Source organism: Limanda limanda, chromosome 18 (genome assembly GCF_963576545.1).
Source record: "Limanda limanda chromosome 18, fLimLim1.1, whole genome shotgun sequence".
Lineage (NCBI taxonomy): Eukaryota > Metazoa > Chordata > Actinopteri > Pleuronectiformes > Pleuronectidae > Limanda > Limanda limanda.
In genome coordinates this window covers 6,677,015-6,696,438 of record NC_083653.1, presented here as the reverse complement: position 1 = coordinate 6,696,438, position 19,424 = coordinate 6,677,015, and the positions used below count along the sequence as shown (strand labels likewise).

General features: G+C 42.4%; 2 protein-coding genes across 2 annotated transcripts; one reads left to right on the top strand and one right to left on the bottom strand.

The window, feature by feature from the left end:
* The first annotated feature begins 568 nt into the window (after positions 1-568).
* LOC133024051 (rho-related GTP-binding protein RhoB) lies at positions 569-3,592 on the top strand. The gene has a single exon (XM_061091010.1). It carries the CDS (start codon positions 690-692, stop codon positions 1,287-1,289), a length of 600 nt encoding a protein of 199 aa, XP_060946993.1. The 5' UTR covers positions 569-689; the 3' UTR covers positions 1,290-3,592.
* Positions 3,593-4,179: 587 nt separating this feature from the next.
* On the bottom strand, positions 4,180-18,737 carry LOC133024049 (apolipoprotein B-100-like). The gene is made up of 26 exons (XM_061091008.1): positions 18,516-18,737; positions 18,246-18,281; positions 17,966-18,078; positions 17,717-17,862; positions 17,459-17,606; positions 16,936-17,088; positions 16,384-16,508; positions 16,054-16,139; positions 15,499-15,949; positions 15,283-15,397; positions 15,038-15,184; positions 14,717-14,928; positions 14,376-14,598; positions 13,976-14,149; positions 13,679-13,882; positions 13,403-13,570; positions 13,039-13,244; positions 12,572-12,739; positions 12,060-12,190; positions 11,738-11,939; positions 11,472-11,644; positions 11,216-11,391; positions 10,997-11,112; positions 10,462-10,835; positions 5,657-10,353; positions 4,180-5,539 (listed from the first exon to the last, which is right to left on the bottom strand). Exons 1-26 carry the CDS (start codon positions 18,577-18,579, stop codon positions 4,421-4,423), a joined length of 9,927 nt encoding a protein of 3,308 aa, XP_060946991.1. The 5' UTR covers positions 18,580-18,737; the 3' UTR covers positions 4,180-4,420.
* Positions 18,738-19,424: the final 687 nt, after the last annotated feature.

Below are 19,424 nucleotides of genomic sequence, written 5' to 3'. Positions count from 1 at the left end.
TTTAAAAATCTGTGGCTGTTTCTGTTGCCACCGGAAGTGCCTCCACTAGCTGCCGCTGCCACGATTTGCTGTCTCTCCTCCCCCGACGTCCTTTTTTTTGGTAGAATACATGTGAGGCTAACGCACTTTTTTAATAAAATGTACATTCATTCTGCTTGTTAACCTATAATTCAAAAATAATACAAATCAGCACCGGATCACAAATGTTTGATTGCTGCCGCGTGGTTTTTGAATGGATGTGTATTGGACACCGGCCAATTTAATAACAGGGACAATGATGACTTGGAGACAGGAGTGTTAAAAGTCGATGCATCATTTCCGATGAGGGGAAACAAATGATGAAATTGAGTGATATAAATAAATAAAAAAAAGTTTCGTCCAGATAAAGGATTTGGGCTGATCCTGGGTCGGGTGGGCCCTCGTGGTCCGCGACCCTCCTCTACACCAGGAAAAAGCGATGAGACCCAATCACCTCCTCCATTACGCGCAGTGATCTCACCTCCCCATTTCCGATTGGGTTGCTATATTTAGGAAAACCAGCCTGCGCTTTATAAGGAGCAGGCTGCTGGGAAAAGGCTGCGAATTCAGGAAAGACAAGTCACTGTGCAGTCACATGTGGAGATTCACAAGTGGAGGGACTGGGAGTGAAGAGGGTGGATGGTACTGGTGGAGCCGCAGCTAGGGACACGATGGCAGGGATGGCAGACATACGCAAAAAACTGGTCGTGGTGGGGGACGGCGCCTGCGGGAAGACGTGTCTCCTGATCGTGTTCAGCAAGGACGAGTTCCCCGAGGTGTACGTCCCCACGGTGTTCGAGACCTACGTGGCGGACATCGAAGTGGACAACAAGCAGGTCCAGCTGGCTCTGTGGGACACCGCCGGGCAGGAGGACTACGACCGGCTGCGCCCCCTCTCCTACCCGGACACAGATGTCATCCTCATGTGCTTCTCCGTGGACAGCCCGGACTCGCTGGAGAACATCCCCGAAAAGTGGGTCCCCGAAGTCAAACACTTTTGTCCGAATGTGCCTATTATCCTAGTGGCCAACAAGAAGGACCTGCGCAACGACGAGCACGTTAAGAACGAGCTGTCCCGGCTGAAGCTGGAGCCGGTGAAGGTGGAGGATGGCCGCGCCATGGCCGCTCGCATTGGCGCATATGACTACATGGAGAGCTCGGCCAAAACCAAGGAGGGGATCTGGGAAGTGTTCGAGAGCGCCACCCGGGCGGCCTTAAAGAAGCGAACCACACAGCAGGGTGGTTGTCTGAAATGCTGCGTGTTGATGTGAATCCACTTCCTCTGAGTGGAGGACCACGAATGCGCAGAAGGACGTTGGCACCTCCGGGGTGTGTGTGTCTGGACACGGACGGGCAGGGACCACGGTGTGGAGCCCCCCATGTTAGCAGGCGACCTTGGCTGAATGACTGCGAACAAGTTGTTTTTTTGAACACACTCGATGATCATCTGTGATCAGTGTGTGTGTCTGTGTGTTCGTGTGTGTGTGTGTGTGTGAGAAAAGCACTGGTCACAGTATGTTCTTTGTGGGTCACATGATCCCAGTCTGACTTGTGGAGGGGTAAAAAAAAGAAAAAGGACACACTCCTCCACCCTGTGTCTGCTGTGTGGACAGGGCCTGCTTCCAGCCAAGATTTTGATTTCACACTTTCTTTGTGCTTCAAACTGTTTGTATAGGCCACTGCCTCACTGCCACGGTTTTACTTTGTAATAAGCAAAGCAGTAATAAATTGCACTCGTTATTTATGTCCATGTGTATTGTAAAAAAGAAAAGAAAAATACTGTATTCAATTTGGGAGATTGCACAGCACCTGTAAACTTAGGCAATTTACAGAGAGTTTTATAAAGCCTGCACGTCGGTGTACGGAGACCCACAGTGTTCTGTATAGCTTCTTTGTGTTTTATGCCATTAGTTTACGGTCCATGACATCAGCTGTCTCAGGTCTGTCAGTTGGATCGACATCCACTCAATGCATGTTTTTGACTCCACAGTATTATTAAGTTTGATAGTTTTTATGCAACAGGGCACATTTCACCACTGATGGAGTAAACTACACATCGACCAGTCTCGAAAAGGGCTTCACATATTGTCCAGTGTGTTTGTGTTAAAGTAAAGTGGGCAAGCAAACAGTTAACCTTGTGTTTCTCCTCATGAAGCATTCTTCCACCCTCAACTTTATGCTTGGCCTTGACTACACTGACTTGTTTGGGCAGGACATTGATGAAATAGATGCTTTTTTTGAACATGGATTATTACAACTGTGTAAGAAAAAGCTACAGCTGCTTTTCTTGCAGCTCAACTGAACCAAATTATTAAGTATCACAGTACATATGTGAACTCTTGGAATCCAGAATCCAAGTTTCTAAGACTGTCATTTTCTACATTGATATGAGGGATATTTCCAACACAAGGTTGAGCATGTGAGATGGTTTAACATGTGAGTGCTTTGCTCAGAGAAACATGTTGTCTTAGTAAATGTCATGAAAAGGAGAGTGGGCTACATGTGAGCTCCAAGAGCCAGTAGCACACTCCCATGTGATTAAACCATTTGGCGGCAATAAAACATTTCAAGTGGAAATTAATCGTATGTTATGTTATGATAACCACAGTCTTATATTTATATATATGACACAAACTTAAAAAAAAGGGTATCCCTTTGACTGAAACACAGACTGAAACTAAATGTAAAGTAGTAAAACTAACTGTTGAAGCTGTAGAAAGTTTGTTTACAGCTGTCAAACTGAAATATGTCTTGCTGAGACGCACACACACAAGATTCCACCTTAATGTCGACCTGTACGACTGAATGTACCTCAGATGTGTGTGTGTGTTCAGGAACTTTGAGGTCGGCAACAGAGATCAACTGCACGCCAGCTAAGTTTCCATTCTTGCGAAATAAATTCTGTTCACGTTGGATCTGTGTCTTCATAAAGCGTTGTGTAACTGTCCTCTTACGCTATGGTGGGAGTGCCTGGTCAAATGACAGCTATGAACATCAATTACAGAGGCTATTGCTACACTGACAATGCAGGGCAGAACCCTGGTTGATGTACAACGTGAGCTCCTCTTTTAATGCTATTTCGAAGACAAAAAGCTCAGTTTCACTCTAATGTGTCATTTTCTGTGGTCCAATAATAGCAAGGATAAATCAGAGTGTGAAGGAGAGAATCTTTAACAAATCCAACCAGGGTTACGATGGTGTAAAAGTCACATTCCTCGCTGCCTTCTGTTGCTGGGTTTTTTGCTGACTTACAGAGCAGGAATGCATTGTGCTGGATTGGTTAATTTTTCCCACACTGGCCCCCCTCATGTGCCTCTGATTTCCAATGTTGTTGGGTTATTATTCACTGACGGCCAGACAGGGCAGTTTTCATCTTCTCCAACAATAGAATCACGCAGAAGGAAAATAAAGAAGCGTTTTAGGGACTGAACCAATGCATGATGTAATAATCTTAAAGGTTTGAACGGTGGATGTCAAACAATGGAAATCTTTGTAAGGAAAAACAATGCAGAATGTAAGGGAACAAGCAGTACTTTTTCTTGGAAACTCAATAAAAAAAATCAATGTGTCACCAGCTTAAATGTTCAATTCTTTTGCATAATTTTCTCTCACCGGAGACCAGTTGATATTGTGCTGTCATCATGCCATCACAAACCCTTTCATTTGTCATTCTTAATATATACATATATCTATCCTTTTTACAATTCTCTGGTAGCTATGCTAAGTACATAAGTATTTTTTCAACATGTACTGAGTACTAATACTTTTTTTTGCTTCTTTTCTCAAGGAAAATATCTGAATACTTTTTTCCCTTCTGCATCATATGGCAGAGCTGGAAAATGTCTGGGCTTGGCTTTTTTTGTGTCAAACAGAGTCTTTATTCATTCTTCTCGTTCCCATTGTTTTATGTTCAGAGAGAATGTGAGTCACAGAGGCTATTTGTGTCTCTGCTAAATTTATACCTGCTAAGAATACAAATGATGTATGTATGAGGGACAAATTGTGACAGTGTTATTGTAATGAGTTACTATTTATTTTGAGTTTTAGGAAAACCAAAGGAAACTGCTCCTTTATGCATGAAAACTCATCATGAAGGAAATCATTAAAAGTCACATCAGCTTTGCACACACTCTTCCAAAAAGATAAGATCTGAGACATAAATTATATGTAAGAAGACTTTATTGAAGCCCACATAAGGGTTTTTTAAATAGTACAAGACACAAAGAAATCAGTAGGATAACCACAAATGGTAAACTACGGTGAAACGGGACAAACCAAATCAATACGTGTTAGCATGCATTCATGTATATTTTTGGTAGAACAGAGTTACTGTTGTCGAGATGGTTACACAACAGATATAATCAATACAAATACTGCATTAAGCATTCTTTGCCGCAGCCAGTTAGTTGGATTTGGCGACAAATGGTAAAGGAATGTCAATATCCATCTGTCTGTCGCTTACTCTCACAAATGGTTCAACACTTTTGCTTTTCTCCTTCATAACGTCAACAACATTGTTGTGGAAAGCATTCATGTGTTTTACCAATGAGTCAATCCAGGACTGGAGGTCAACATTAAGCTGTTCAGTAGACATGTCAGACACAATATTTTGGATTTTAGCTCTCACAGTTTTCAGATATTCCAGAACAATTCTGGTGTACTCTTCAATCTGTCTGGCAACATCGGCTACGACAGGGGAGTTGATGGCATCGTTGTACACATCAGCAACAAAGGCAGAGATCTTTTCTACATTCTGAGATTTCACGGTGTGGAGAAACATCTCACTTTGTTCAGTGATAAATTGCAAGAATAATGAAAATTTCTCTTGGATGTCTTCCACTTGGATATTTCCTAGTTTCCTCACAGTGACAATAACTCTATCCTGGGTGTTCCTCATAGCTACAGACAAATCATCAAGAATTTCTCCTCCACTCACAATGTGGTTAGAGCCAGGGAGGGTGAATTCAATGGCTCTGATAAAATCAAGGACTGATCCAAAGATGTAGGAAAAATACTGTGGAATCTTTTGAACAGCTTCCTCAGATACATCGGCAACAAAAGCGCTAAGTTTCTGGTAGATCTCAAGCCCAGACAGTCTCTGCTCATACCCATAGATCTGGAACTTGGTCTCTCTCAGGACTTTAACAATAGCATCAATAATAGCTTCAACTCTCTTTTGGTTATTTCTGAGGATCATAATAGTTGTATATGTGACATCTGTCATAACAGCAGAAGGATCTACTGTTGCGAGTTTGTCAACAGCCCTCTTGAACACCACTCTGCCTCTCTTGCTAGCCCGTTCAATGGATTCCACAAGCCTTCCAGCTTTCCTGTTGATTTCTTTATATGTGTAATAAGCAGGACCTGACACCAGCTCCACAGCTCTTGGTACGTGGCTCTTCACTTCCAACATCATATCATATGGCATCTCCATATTCCAGGTTGTCTGAATGTTCAGTTTCTCAGAGTTCATCACAGACATCTTCACACTCAGGATATCAATGTCTGTAGTTGGCTCAGACTGTGGGAAAACATGAGACAAAAATAAATGTTATGACAAAAACAAATACACACTTTTTTCATTTAAATCACAATAATATGTAATTAATAAGCATTAAGAAGTCAAAAGTTCTCTTACCGGGTAGCGACCATAGAGTCTTGCTTTGACTTGTGCTGGGGATTTAGTCTGCATCTGAACTGCAATGAGTCCTGCGGATGGAGTGGACATAGAAACAACCAGGCCTTCCTCTGGATTTCCTGTAATCTCTTGGTGGATTTCCATCGTTCTGTCAGGTAGATTGACCTTTGCCGAATTGGTGATGGAGGTTTGGACATTTGCATGACTTAAGGTGATGGCACTGTTATGGGTTCCCTCTACCATTGGATGTTGCACAGAAAGGACAGAGGATATTTGGAATTCACCAGTTTTGATTACGTTGACGTTGCCGTGAATCTTTCCAGTCAGAAGCTCAAATTCAGAGGCTGAAGAGGCATCAAGTGTGATGATGATGTTGTCCTGGTTGAGGATGCTGGCATCAGTTTTGAGTGTGATCATTGCTGTTTTCACTGAACCCTCATAGGTCAGATCACCCAGTACTGGGATCTTGATGCTCTGAATTTTGGGCAGAGTGATTTTGGGAAGAGTCAGCTTGCTCAGGGCAGATGGAACATGCAGAGCAGGCATTGTGATGAGAGTAAGGTCAGGCAGGGGAATGGTAAATGTAGACACCTCGACATTCATCACTGGAACCTTGTAGGCGGGCACTGTAATGGTTTTGGGAAACTCAATGCTATATTTTTCATACTCTGCCTTTGCCTTGTTGTAAGATGTAGCGAGCATGGCAGCAGCCTTGTCCTTGCCGATGAGTGCTCTCTTGTGCAGAGTCTTGACGTTGGTATTAATGACATTGATGAGTGGATCTAAATTAATGTCAATGGTAATCACCTCAGGGTTTTTCTTGTAGGTCAGCTTGGAGTTCATGTCAAATGTCTGCTGAGTTGTGAGTAGGAGGTCGCTCAGGAGAGTATCTTCCCACAGTGAGAAGTCCTCCAGTCTTGGTGTCCCAATACCAACGAATGGCACATTAATTTCAGGAATTGTGATGGTTTGTTTCAATGCATCAAGATTAGCTTCTCCATTAATCTGGGAAACAATGATTATTTCTTTCTCCTCATTATCTATGGTGAAGGAATGGGAGTATTTGTACTGGTTGAATCTAGCCAGGCCTGTCCAGCTAGCTTGCTGAACCTCAGAGTTAAGGGTAAGAGCGATGTCATTCTGGAGATCTACCTTTCCAGACAGCAGGAATGGAAGGGCAAGCTTGGTGTTTCCCCTGTTCTTGGTGTCAAACATAAGCTCATTAGGTGTGATAGAAGCCACCGCACTGCTTGAGAGAGGTCCCTCAACTCCTCCGGTCAGCTCTGCACTGTGAGAGGCAGTGAAATCAATTTTCATGTCTTCAACCTTAGCCTGGAACTTGACATCTGCAACACTTCCCTTCATGAAAGGTGTCTCTGTCTCAACCTTGCCACTGATAATTAGGTGTCGGAAGATGCACATTTCAGCAACCACATTTTGATTCATCTTGTATTGGCCGCATCCTGTTTCTCCGGTGAAAGTTACCTTGGCTGTGTGGAGATCCATGACCACTTCCATGTCACTCTTGTGGGATCCCTCATTTGAGATGTCCTGAACTGCATATTTTTCATGAGCAAGATTGTTGAAGGTCAGACGCGCAGTGCCATCCTCAAGCTGGAAAACGGTCTTTTGATTCATCTGTGCTTCAGTGAAGATTTTAAGGATTGGCATGTTCAGGTTTTGTTTATAGGCAGTCTCTGCAGTGGCGGAAACTCCATTTTCCATGGCCAAAAATGCTTTGTTGACAAGCTCTGCAGCATAAAGCTCAGTATTTACCTTTGCAGTAGTATCAGCAGAAGCCTGAGCTGACAGGCCATAGAGAGTGATCGTTCCCTTGTGGTCAAGTGTGAAACATGACTGGTCAACATTGATGTTCTCAGAAACAGACAGACGACTCATCTTGGGCAGGGCAATGTGGGCACTGGCATCGGTGGTGAAGTCAAGGATTTTCAAAGTAGATGTAGCCTGTGAGTTAAGGTTCATTTTGAACTCTGGTGTGACTGATGCAGTTGTGGTATTCTCCAGATCAGCAGTGGTCCTGAGATTGTAATGAGGAGATGTAACCCTGAACTCTCCGTAAAGCTTTCCAAAACAGGGAATTTTGGTCATATCTGCAACCTTCTCTTTCAGCTCCATAGTGAATGTGTCATAATCAAAAGATCTGATATTCTGGACCATTTTCATGAAATAATCCCTCACGTCTTCAATCAGTTGTTTGAAGTCAAAGGAATACATTTCATTCACAAGCTGCTGAACAGGTGCCAGAGCTTTTTTGAGCAAAGGCTGGAAGTCAATTGATCTGAGAGCAGCAAATGCCGACTGAATCTTCTCCCTCACCTGATACTGCTTCATAGTTTTAACAACCTCATCCATGATGGCCTCAATCATCTTCTCAACCTCGTATTTGGAGAGGATTTCTTCAATTTTGGAATAAACAACATTGAACTTGTTTGCAATGTCATGTTTCTTGATGAAAGCCATGAAAGTCTCCTTGATGGATTTGAGCACATTCATGACTTTGTCAGTTGGGAACTTGGTTGTCAGGTTGCTCAAGACATTTTCCATTGAGTTAATAAACTTTCTCAGGTCCTTGACAAAGAGTTTGTAGTCGAAGTTGTCGATGACCTCCTTAAGTTCCGCCACTTTGTTCTGAAACTTGAGACTGATTTCCAACTTGTTGTTGATTTCTTTCAGCATCTCAATGCTGTTGTCCATCATCCTCATCATTGTGATCTTTACGTTTTCAATGACTGCAGGCAGGTGCTCAATGAATGGGATTTGGATAAAGTGGCTGTCGCTGTTCTTGTCATATTTCACAAATCCAGAGATGGAATAATCTTCAATGGCCTCGGTAAAGAGGGAGGTTGACATTGCTCCTGCCATCTCAATACCCATTTTCTCTGCATTATTATAAGCGCTAATTTCTTCATCGAAAGTGTGCTCGTTTACTTTGGATTTCATCTTCAGTGTGACACTTTGCTCTTGCAAGCTAAGCATGCTGTTGAACTTGTTCTCCATGTTGGTCTTGATCGGTGATGTGCCTTCCAGTTCATGGGTGGTTGAAGCTCTGGACTCAAATGAATGTGTGAACAGAAGAGGTTCTGCTTTCAGGAGGAATTTGCTGTACAGCTCGCCGCTCTGTTGTCCATTCAGATACGCTGCACCATCTGAGTTGAGAAGGGCATCGATGGTCAGAGTGAAGGGTGCTGCAACAGTTTTGACTGTGCTGTCCAGACGAAGATATGGTGAGTTGAAGTTAGCGACATCGTTGAACTTCATGGTCAGACCAGCAAGCTCCATATCAGTGGTATGTGTCATGTGAGATCCCAGGAGTTTACCATTTGTATTGCACTTTGCAGACAGGACCATGTCAATAAACTTGATTTCATACGTGTGCTTGAGCTCTTCCTCTGAGAAAACTCCCATCGTTGTTCCAGTCAGCTCCATGTTGTAGGGCTGTGCCTTGAACTGGGCATCATTCACAAAGTTAATCTCCATGATCTTCAGGTCATTCTTTACAGTAACTGAAGCAGTGTAAGGCGCCATGTTGACTATGATGTTGTGCATGTAGGAGTTCTTCTTATCCAGGACGTTGTCAGTCTTGGAGTGAAGGCTAAACGATTTCAGTGCCAGAGACAGTGTGTGGGTATTTTCAGTCTTCATCTCGTTGAAAGATCCTACCAAGTTGTTGGAGACAACCAGGCCATCATCATTCACTCTAAGGTTCACTCTGTTAATGGTGTTGATGTCATAGAGGTTACCCTTAAGGATGCTGTTGAAATAGGCTTCTGTGCTTGCAAGCTTAGCCTCAACATTGAGGTCGACTTTATTGTCTTGAATGGCTCCCTTGGTGGTCAGAGACATGGTAGCACCAGAGGTATCGACTCCACCATGGAAAATATTCTCAAAGGTCATTGGGCTGTACTGGGCAGTGGTTGTACAACTGGTTGTCAGGCCATTCGTGTTCAGGGTCAAGGTTGCCTTGTGAGAGGCAAGGCTTGAAAAGATGTTCATGGAGGCATCTGTGTTTACCTCCAAACCTGAGGGGTTCATGGACCCAGTGATCAGGGAGTAGGCACGGTTCACTGTGTCATCAGCTTGGTTCTCAATCCTGAGACTGGCCTGTCCTGCGATGGAAGAGAACTCCATCTGGCTACGAACCATTCTGTCATCAGCCTTGGTCACAGAGTCAGACTGGATGGTAAGCTTAACATCCTTGTAGCTAAGGCTCATTTTGGTAGTGTGCTTGATTGGGTTGCTGTTCATGTTGGTGTTAGACTCAATCAGAAGTTCCTCATTTGCATATGATGCCTTGACCTTGTTCACAACCTTCAGGATTTCAGAGTTCAATCTCAGCGTACTCTCCAATCTTGCTTCTTTCTTCATTGGCTCAACAGAGAAGGTGTGCAGATAGGTGGTGGTAGCAGTCATGGGTCCAACGGTCACACTTCCATCTGTGTTAATGTCTCCAGAGAGAATGTTGGCGTCAACAGTGAACTGTGTGGTAACAGTCAGAGAAGTGTCTAGACCCAGAGGGGAGACAGCATAGATGTTGTATCTTCCTGTTGTTAGTACATTGTCTGTGACAGCAATGGTCTCCAGCACATTAAAACCTGTGTCCACGATCATGTGTTTCAGGGAGCCATCAACGGTCAATTTCATAGTTTTCTCTTCCGTATCTGTGATTTTTGCAGCTCCTTTAAAACAAACAAATCAGTAGAAATATTAATTAGTATCAACTTTTATGTTATTTCAGGTGTGTTAAAAACACATGTGTATTTTGTAAGGAATAAAGATCAAATTACCCTCAGTTGAGAAGGAGAGAAGTTTGACTGGACTTTCAGCCATGATGCTGAACTGGGCCAGGTAGCTGGGAGACTCAACAGTTTTGTTTCCAGCAGAGACTGTGGCTTCCAAGTTGTAATAGTTACTGTGGAGTTTGGCAGACACTTCCACCATTCCCATCAGAGGCATGATGAGATCATATTCAGAAGGAATGGTAAAGGTGGGGATTTGGATCTGCTGTGGGACAATATTCATGCCCACCTGAGGCAAAGAGATGTGAGGGGAGGTGAGCCTTGCAGGTATCCTCAGCTCCTCAGATGATTTGCCTCCAAGAGGCAGAGGGATAGTGACGGTCATACGTTCCTGGTTGAACTGGTATCTGAGTTTGCCGTCCCTGGTGGAAGGATGAAAATAGAATATTTGTTTAATTTAAAAGAGACATTTGATCTTATTTTTGTTATGTACCTATTTTATAAGTAATCAGGAAAAAATGCAAGGTTCTTATAATCAATATTTGTATCCTAATTCATGTATTTTAATATGTGTTACACTTACAGGTTCATGAAGAGGTTTTCAGGCATGGCAGGCATTTCCACCTCTGCGATTTTGTTCCTCAGAGTCTCAACATAGGGAACATCAGTTTGGATCTTGTCCATCCAGATGTTGCCGGCCTGATATAGAAACACCACATTTATTATAATTTAGTCTGGGAAAAAGAAACTACAAGCAAATAAAGATAATATAGAATATATGAAATTATTATATTCTGTTCACCTCAACTGCCTTGTTTAAGATGTGACCCAGTCTCATGTCAGTCTTGACAACCTGCTGCTCCATGACGTCATCAGCAAACTGCCTGAGCCAGGCCTGGAGGGCCTCGGTGTAAGGCACCAGGATCTTAGTATCAGCATTGACATTGGACAGCAGCTGGACCTCAGCATGGTCCTCACCTGAGATACAAAGAATTTAGGGTATTTGGGCAAATATCTGAAAGGATCAGTCAATCCTAGTATTTTGTAGAAAAACTTACCATATTTGAATACAACTGCCTGGATGGAGGAGGTCTCTGGAAGCTTGACATCACTCTTGATCTCTAAGGTGAGTCTGTCAGTGTTGCTCATTGTTGCAGTGATGGCAGCATCAGCCTTGAGTGAGGGGACTATCAGTTGAACCTGCAGCATGCCATCAGTCACGGCCTGAAGCCTGAATACAAAAACAAACATGATCCAGTCAGTGCCTGTATTTAAATAAAGACTGTAGAATATTGAAGCAAGTATCAAGCTTGGGTTTACTCACTTGGCACGACCAATCAGAGAGAGCTGGGGCACGTTCTTGTTGGAGATCTCAAGGATCATGGATTTGCCTTCGGCACTGCTGTCGGCCATGCTGACCTTAACACCGGCTTCAACATCAAAGTCGGGTATCTGGACTTCAGTGGTGAAGACGTTCCTGTTCCTGTTGTATTTCATGGTGGCTGTGGCCTCGGTCGGCTGATCACCTGAGGTGACAGAGTAATATAAAGTTTAACTTGATTACTTATAAATGCAATCTGTAGATGGTTATCACTAATAGAAAAAACATCAGAGGTGAAAAGTTTTTTTAAGTATGATGATCATACCTTCAGCTTTCAGGGTCATCTTCAAAGAATCAACCTTCTGGTCGCCATCTTCTCCTTCACTGAGGAGATTGTAGGCGATGGTGGCTGTGTACTCAGAGACCTCTTTAGTGGGCTTGATGTCCACATTAAACCTAGAATGAAAAGTCAAATATCATTGATGAGTGTTCAGTAAAAATCTTAATGAAGAAAACGATAAAAAAACTTTTCTTTCACAATATCAATATCATTTGGATACTTTAACTAAGCAGTACAAATAAGTACAAATCCAACTAATATATTCATAATGTCTCCCCTTCTCCATAGATATCAAATATATTACTTCTTAATGTACTTCTTAATGCAAATCATACCTTTATTCAACCCATATATTTTTCAGCCCAACATTCTTTATCACACTGAATCGTTTCCAAGTGCTAAGGCACCAATTGCTTCAGACTCATGAATAATAATCATGTGGCATGCTGCAATCTGTGATAAGACTGTCAAAATAGTCACACGTTCTCCAAACTTACACAGTCTCTCCATTCAGGGGGAAGTAAGGGGCATCGGCCGAGCCAGCGAGAGCACGAGCTGTTTCGGTGCAGTAGCTGAGCCCAGTGAAGAGAGGGCTGCAGCTTTCATCACTCAGGGTGTGTGGGATCATTTTAGCCTCGCCGGCACCCACAATCAGCACTTTATTGCTATTTAGAAGAAAGAACAGTAAAATTAGTATCTATCTTTTAATAACTTTTATGTAATAATAGTATCACGTGTTGTAACACTTGCTAACAGTTATGCTAGTAGCTCTGAATGTGGCTGCAGAAAAACAAATTCTTCTAGGCTCTTAACACATCTGCGTATATTCAACAGCAGGTAGACAAAGCAGAACACAACCATGTATATATATATATATATATATATACACAAACACAACAAAAATGAACAAAGACATTTGATCTGTTAAATATTACAAATGAATGTGTTTTATGTAATTTGTTACCGGAATCTGAAGAGCTTTGTGGTGCCCTGTGGGGCGGGGATGGAAAGCTTGACCTGGCCCTGCTCCATGCTAATCTTAGCATTGAGCGTGCTCTCATGGTACATGTTGGTTTGCATCTCAACAGCAGACGCAACAAATTCAGGGACATGGACTCCCATCTGAGTCATGAACTCAACTCCAACGGAGGGCATGAACAGCAGCTCCTTCTGTGAACAAAAGCAGAGTGTGTGAAATTAAATTGGATGTAGAGGCAATCAAAAATATCAAACAACACCATCACACAACCCTTACTACAATTTAAAAACTGAGATAATTGTATTACTATTCATATTTAATTCTTGGTATTAATATCAAGGAATAGTACCATGTTTGGAGCAAGGCGAAGGCCTCCCTTTGCACCAGGAGTGAAGGTGCCGGTCATAGCGAATGTCAGAGGCAAACCAGCTGCAGTTGACATCATGAATTTGTTGTCCATGAAGATGTAGTGGGCAAAGATCTCGTTGTCAGTTCTGGACATCATTTTAGACAAAGCCTGATGGAAATAATAAGTTATTTTAAATGATCCCTTGTTGATGGGCAGATAAAGAGTTGTAGTTTGTTGGATGCATTGTAAATGGATAACTGGAGTAAAGATCAGTACCTGTGCAGGAAAGATAATGGCAAAAATATCTGTATACATCAGTGCGTTTTCAGCAATAGACTTCAGGTCGCTGGCCTTGATGAAACCGAGCTCAGCTCCCATGATCCTCAGGTAGGCCATGGCCTCTGGAGACTCTTGATTCTGCAGATCTTTGACCAGCTTGTTGAAGTTGCGAACAATTTCTTTCACAAGGTTTTCAGGGACCTAAGGAAAAAAGTTCCATTGCATTATTTGTGGTGGTAACAGTGGAAATGAAAGGGTGTTTAACAAAAATAAATAATCCCACACGAGATTTACCTTCTGTCCTTCTGCTTTGAGGGGAGCAACCCATTTCTCCAGAACTTCCTTGATGTTTGGTGACATCATGTCTTCGGCCCAGTACAGAGTCTTGGACAAAGTGTCAGGGAAGAAACCGTTCTTTCCAAAGAGAGCGTCAATGCTCGGCTCGAAGCCTTTTCCTTCCATGCCAATCTACAATGCAAAGTGAAGCAATTTAATAACTAGATTGAAAACAGTGGGTTTAACGAGTTAAACCCTAAATTTAAGCCAAATTCTATTTAGCCAAATTTCCTAAGAAGAAAAACATAATTGTTGTTTTTTTACTGTTATTATATAACATTTTCTCGACTGGTGTTTCTAGTGACTGTAGAACTACAATGTGAGACAGCAACAAATTACTGATAATTGAGTATTTTACCTCCCAAATGTCCAGGTTGAAACCAAAAGCGTTCAGAGTAGTCTCAAGCAACATCTCTCTGGGCAACTGGTTACTGGGATCAAAGATAATGTTGCCCTGAATGGCGGCCTTCATGTCGTCATCTTGGGCCACATCCAGCTTGTAGCTGCGAGACTTTGTGGTGTAGTCGTTGTGTGTAAGAACATCAGTGTCTTCCAGGGCATCAAAGATGGTCTTACCGAGCCTGAGATTAAAAAAGAGACGGTAAAACAATCAGCTGAATATAAATACTTGGGTTTGTTAAATCAGGAGAGTATTTACACAAAATAAATCCTGTCAGTTTATAGGTTCTCCATTCTTACTTCTGGGTCTGTGGATCAGCGGAGGTAATGATGTTGTAGACGTGGGAGGTCACAAAGGACTTGACCTGCACGTTCTGCTCCTGCTTGATCAGCTTCTTCAACATTTCAATGTCGCTGGGCTGGGGATCCCTCATCAGAACCAGGTATGCTGCCAGGCGCTTCTGCACAGCCCCCTTGGGGTACTGGCAAACCCTCTGGAGGTTAGAGCGGATCTGGATACAGAGACAAGAGTTACATATTTGTCACCTCAATTCAGGAAACGTTATACTTTAAAAAAATGGAATCCGTGATATTCTCCCGACGGGTCGTTATTTGATCTACCTCATCTGTCACAGACATGCGTCTGAAAGCCTGGATGGCGGCCAGCTGCACAGACAGTGTGGTCGCAGGCTGTCTCATGCACTTGAGCAGGGTGTTCTTGATTGTGGCGTCAGCATCCTCCAATGCTGCTCCCATGTTACCAACAACCTGAATGGAAGAGTGCGCACATTTAGAATAAAAACGCATGGAATGGGAAATCACCGCTACAAATTTTGTGTTTTGAGAGATCACAACAAGTTTCTTACCCTCAAGGTCAGGAAGGTCAATTCTTTCTCTCCACCGCAGTCGGGGCCCAGAAGAGAAGCCAGAAACTCAGAGACAGCAACGATCTCAGGGGTGACTCCCTCTCTCTGGTGCAGTCTAGTGAAAAGAGTTACACATTAGATACAGAGTCCCTGTATTCAATGACTGCCTTCATATGAAAAAAAAACATTTAAAAGATGATATGTGGGTTTACTTACTTCCTGGCGACATTGCTCAGAGCATACATGAAGGGTTTGCTATTCTTGTACTGAGCCATTGCCAGTATGTCCTTAACCATGAGGCGGGAGGGATTAGCCAGCATCCCCAGGGCGTAGACAGTAGCGTCAACCTCGAGAGCACCTTCGTCAAAGGTCCTGAGACCCTTCAGAATGGCACTAGTGCATTCTGGGGTACCACACTGGACCAGAGCTTGGAATGTCAGCGGCATGGAGATGTCCATCATCTCAACGGCAGCAGATCCCAGGACGTCAGCATTCAGGACTCGGAACTGAGACACAAGTTTGCGGAAAAGGCCGGCGCGCTCCTCGCCCTGAGCGGTCTGGGACAAGGTGTTCAGCTGCTGCAGTGTGGCGAAGGCAGCCTCTTTGGTCTGGATGGGGGACTTTTCATCAGAAACATCCATGGGCAAGGACTGGATGTTGCCCTGGTCTGTAGTGAATTAAAGTGTAAACAGTGAGAAAATAATATAGAACATGGACACATTCGACACATTGTGATGTTCTAGAACATGTTATAAAAACTAAACCACTCACTGGCTTCAAAGATTCTGTCATTGATCTTGGAAGTTTCCCTCAGAGTCAAGGTCTGCTTCACCAAAGCAGAAATTCCATATTCACTTCTGTTTATTGGAGACAGAATAAAGCCAGAATTACAAACTGCAAAAATAATCTTATTTCACATAATGTGATCTACATTTGTAGAAACTGTATGGACAAAAATACAAACATTTATTTTAAATTTAGAGTAAAAAAACATACATCAAATATACAACATGCAGTTATTGCCCTCTGCCCAATTTAGACATGGTTCAGTATCAAAATCTAAATTTGATACCCCTCTATTAATGCTCTGTTTGAACTTACTGGTGGGACATCGGCAGGAAGAGATGCTTCTCTGTGCAGGTGCCACTGGTCATGTGCTTCTTCTGGTTGTCAAACTTGTAGTTGCAGGTCTGGGTGCTGGAAATCATCTTGGACATAGGGTAGTTCTGATTGGAGAGAGACAGCATGTTTTTAACAATTTTGTTAAAGAGTTGTATAAAGCATCATCATTTTAGAGGTTTGATTTAAAAACTATGATGTCTAAATGTGTATGTATGAGGCGCTTGTGATTGTTTGTTGTCTGGTTTATTTGTAAGCAGGATTGTGTAAAAACTACAACACTAATTTCAATCAAACTTAGTGGAGGGATGGGGACTGAGTGAGACGTGTGGATGTTGATGAAGGGATGAATCCAGGATTTCATTTAATTTTTACTCTTCTCTACATCCTAGTTGAATATACTGTATATATATCGACATTCTTTTATTTATTTTCTGTTTCTCCAATAGTAAATGAATATATAGCTCCTTCTATTGATCCTTCAACCATTAAGAACTTAAACAGTTTGTGATGATGGCGGCGTTCGGTCGTTACCAGGCCAGAGATGAGGGCCAAGGGGCTCGTGTCCTGCCTGCGAGCGATGAACTCGTCGCACTGGGAAAGATCGCGGGTGACGGTCACATCAGTGGCGATGTCCTCCCTTGAGTTGATGGTGAAGTCAGTGGAGCAGACTCCGTGCACGGTGGGCTGAAAACGAGGAGAGGTTGTTATTAATACTGAAAAAAAACACAGTCGCGGGAGCCTGAGTGGTAAACACGGCTCTTGTCCTGTTTTGCCCTGACTCTGATTATCAATCGATCTGAACGATTACCCCCCATGGTGAGAGCAGGTGATGCCATTAACAAGATAAAGTTATCTAGGACTTTGACCTGTTGATGTTACAGGAGTGTATTTATCACCCGTGACTGGGGCAGCTTATCTACTCATTGTGTAACTTTTTTATCTATGCATGACTCTTCTACACAAACAGATTCCTCAGGGATTCGGGTCTGACCCGTTGGTAACCATGGCAAACACAAAAATAAGGCAACAGAACAGACGGACAGGGGGAAGTTACCATTTCCTTGTTCTTCTCCTCCTCCATCACGGGCACGAGCAGAGCAGAGACGATTCCCCTCTTGATGTTCAGGATGTTGACAGCCTCGTTGTCCTCAGCGTAGAGATGAACATTAGTCATGCCTTCGACTTTGAGCTTCAAGGAGTTCCTGTCGACGTGGAAAGAGCATTTATGACCTGCCCTTTTGCTCTTTACATCCTTAATAATTGTTCTTGCTTTTTGGACAAATAACACAGAGGATGAATAAATCTTTCTTACAAGGCCATGGCAGCCTTGAAGGCCTCATTTCCAGCAGCGGGTGCGTAGACTGTGTGTCCCTGCTCATCCACATGAGAGATCTCGCTCAGAGAGCACTCTGTGGTGCGCAGGATGAAGCTACAGGTCTGGGGCACGTCAATCTCAACCTATATGGCAAATTAAACATTGTTTTTGTTAGTACAAGTGTTTTACTATCAAATACAAATATTAAGTTTATTTTCCAGTTTTGATCAGGGCAGGGAGACGTACCACGCAGGAGACTTTGGAGCCGCTCTTATTGTCAGTAGCTCCACTCACGCCGTTAATGGTCTCAGCTTCATAGTCGTACTTAAACGACCGGAAGTTCTTGAATCTTTTGGCCACTAAAACAGTGAATTTGAAACATGAGTCAGACAACTGTAATATATCTGGATATAGTTTCAGAACACTAATATAAAAAACACTTCGTGGAACTTTTAATATTTTAAATGAAATGTAAAAACAGCAGATTTCACAAGTTAAGTAATTTGACATGAAACAATCAACTCACATTGACACACTGGAGATTGTTCCGTCACATCTTGCTCTGTCAAAGAAGGAAAACATACGTGCTTGACATAATGATAGAAAAATAGAGTGAAATAGATAAATAATGATCCTATACTTGAATAGTAAAGACTATGTTGAGATCCAAATATGCTGAGTAACAGTACAGAAAATATTAATTTGTCACAAACAAAAAATATCAAACATTTGAAGTCTAAATATAAAACTAAGTCCTTAAATCCTACAAGCTTAAAAATAAAAAGACAGTACTTACGGGCTAGTGTGTATGTTCCCAGCAGAAGCAAAAGGCAAAGCTTGGTACCCTCCATGATGGGCATAGCAAAGCTCCCGATGCTTAAAGGAAGCGAGAGTCTTCCTCTTTCAGTGAAGACTAACTTGAGCTCTTGGCTTTCGGCTTTTATAGTTCTCCAATCTTAAGAGTGTGCGATCACCAGGACTTGGAAATGTGTCGACCTGGTTCCAAAGTCTGAGCAGTCCTTGTGGCAGGCCAAAGGTAAAAACATTTCACAAACCAGGACTGAGTGACTCCGTCAGCACAGGGTGGGGGTGGTCTGTGCAATTAGGATCAATCACCTCCTATGGCCTTGCTTTGTTTTTCAGAATCAGTCAGAGAGTGATCCTGGAGTATTTTTTAATATAAATCTGAATCGTTGAAATTGTATTTTTTAAGAAAATCATTTGTATCTTTATCTGAAAACACATTTTGTAATCAGATCAAAACCATTCAATAGATAATATATCCTCAATCACTAACTTTGATTGCTTGTTGTGCTCAAACGGGCTCGATACACTTTGTAGGTAATTTAGTTTTCTTTCTAAACATCTTTTTTTAAACTGCTGTCATAAAGTCAAGTAATGTTTTAGTTTGACCAAATATGGATTTCATGTTGACAGGCACGGCTTAAAAAAAAACAAAAGGGAAAAAAAAATCTCTCTGGTGTTTTATTTTAAGTTTTCAGCTTTAAAGTTACACTGTATTGTCATTTTAAACATGTACAAGTACATGAAGTCCTCTTACAGAAACTAGAGTCAACCTTTGACCCATGAACAATATGAATCATATCACCTGCTGCTTCAGGGTGTTATCGCCGTCGTGCACATACTGTATTTCTTTCAGGCTGTTTTATCTGGATAACCACATCAGTAATGGAAGTATATTATA

Excerpts from the sequence above, each read along its gene's own strand:
- LOC133024051 (XM_061091010.1), top strand. The coding sequence starts at position 690 with ATGGCAGGGATGGCAGACATACGCAAAAAACTGGTCGTGGTGGGGGAC.
- LOC133024049 (XM_061091008.1), bottom strand. The coding sequence starts at position 18,579 with ATGCCCATCATGGAGGGTACCAAGCTTTGCCTTTTGCTTCTGCTGGGA. Across the intron at positions 17,089-17,458 it reads AGGAGAAGAACAAGGAAATG|CCCACCGTGCACGGAGTCTG; the intron begins GTAACTTCCCCC and ends CCTCGTTTTCAG. Across the intron at positions 16,509-16,935 it reads TGGCCCTCATCTCTGGCCTG|AACTACCCTATGTCCAAGAT; the intron begins GTAACGACCGAA and ends CTCTCCAATCAG.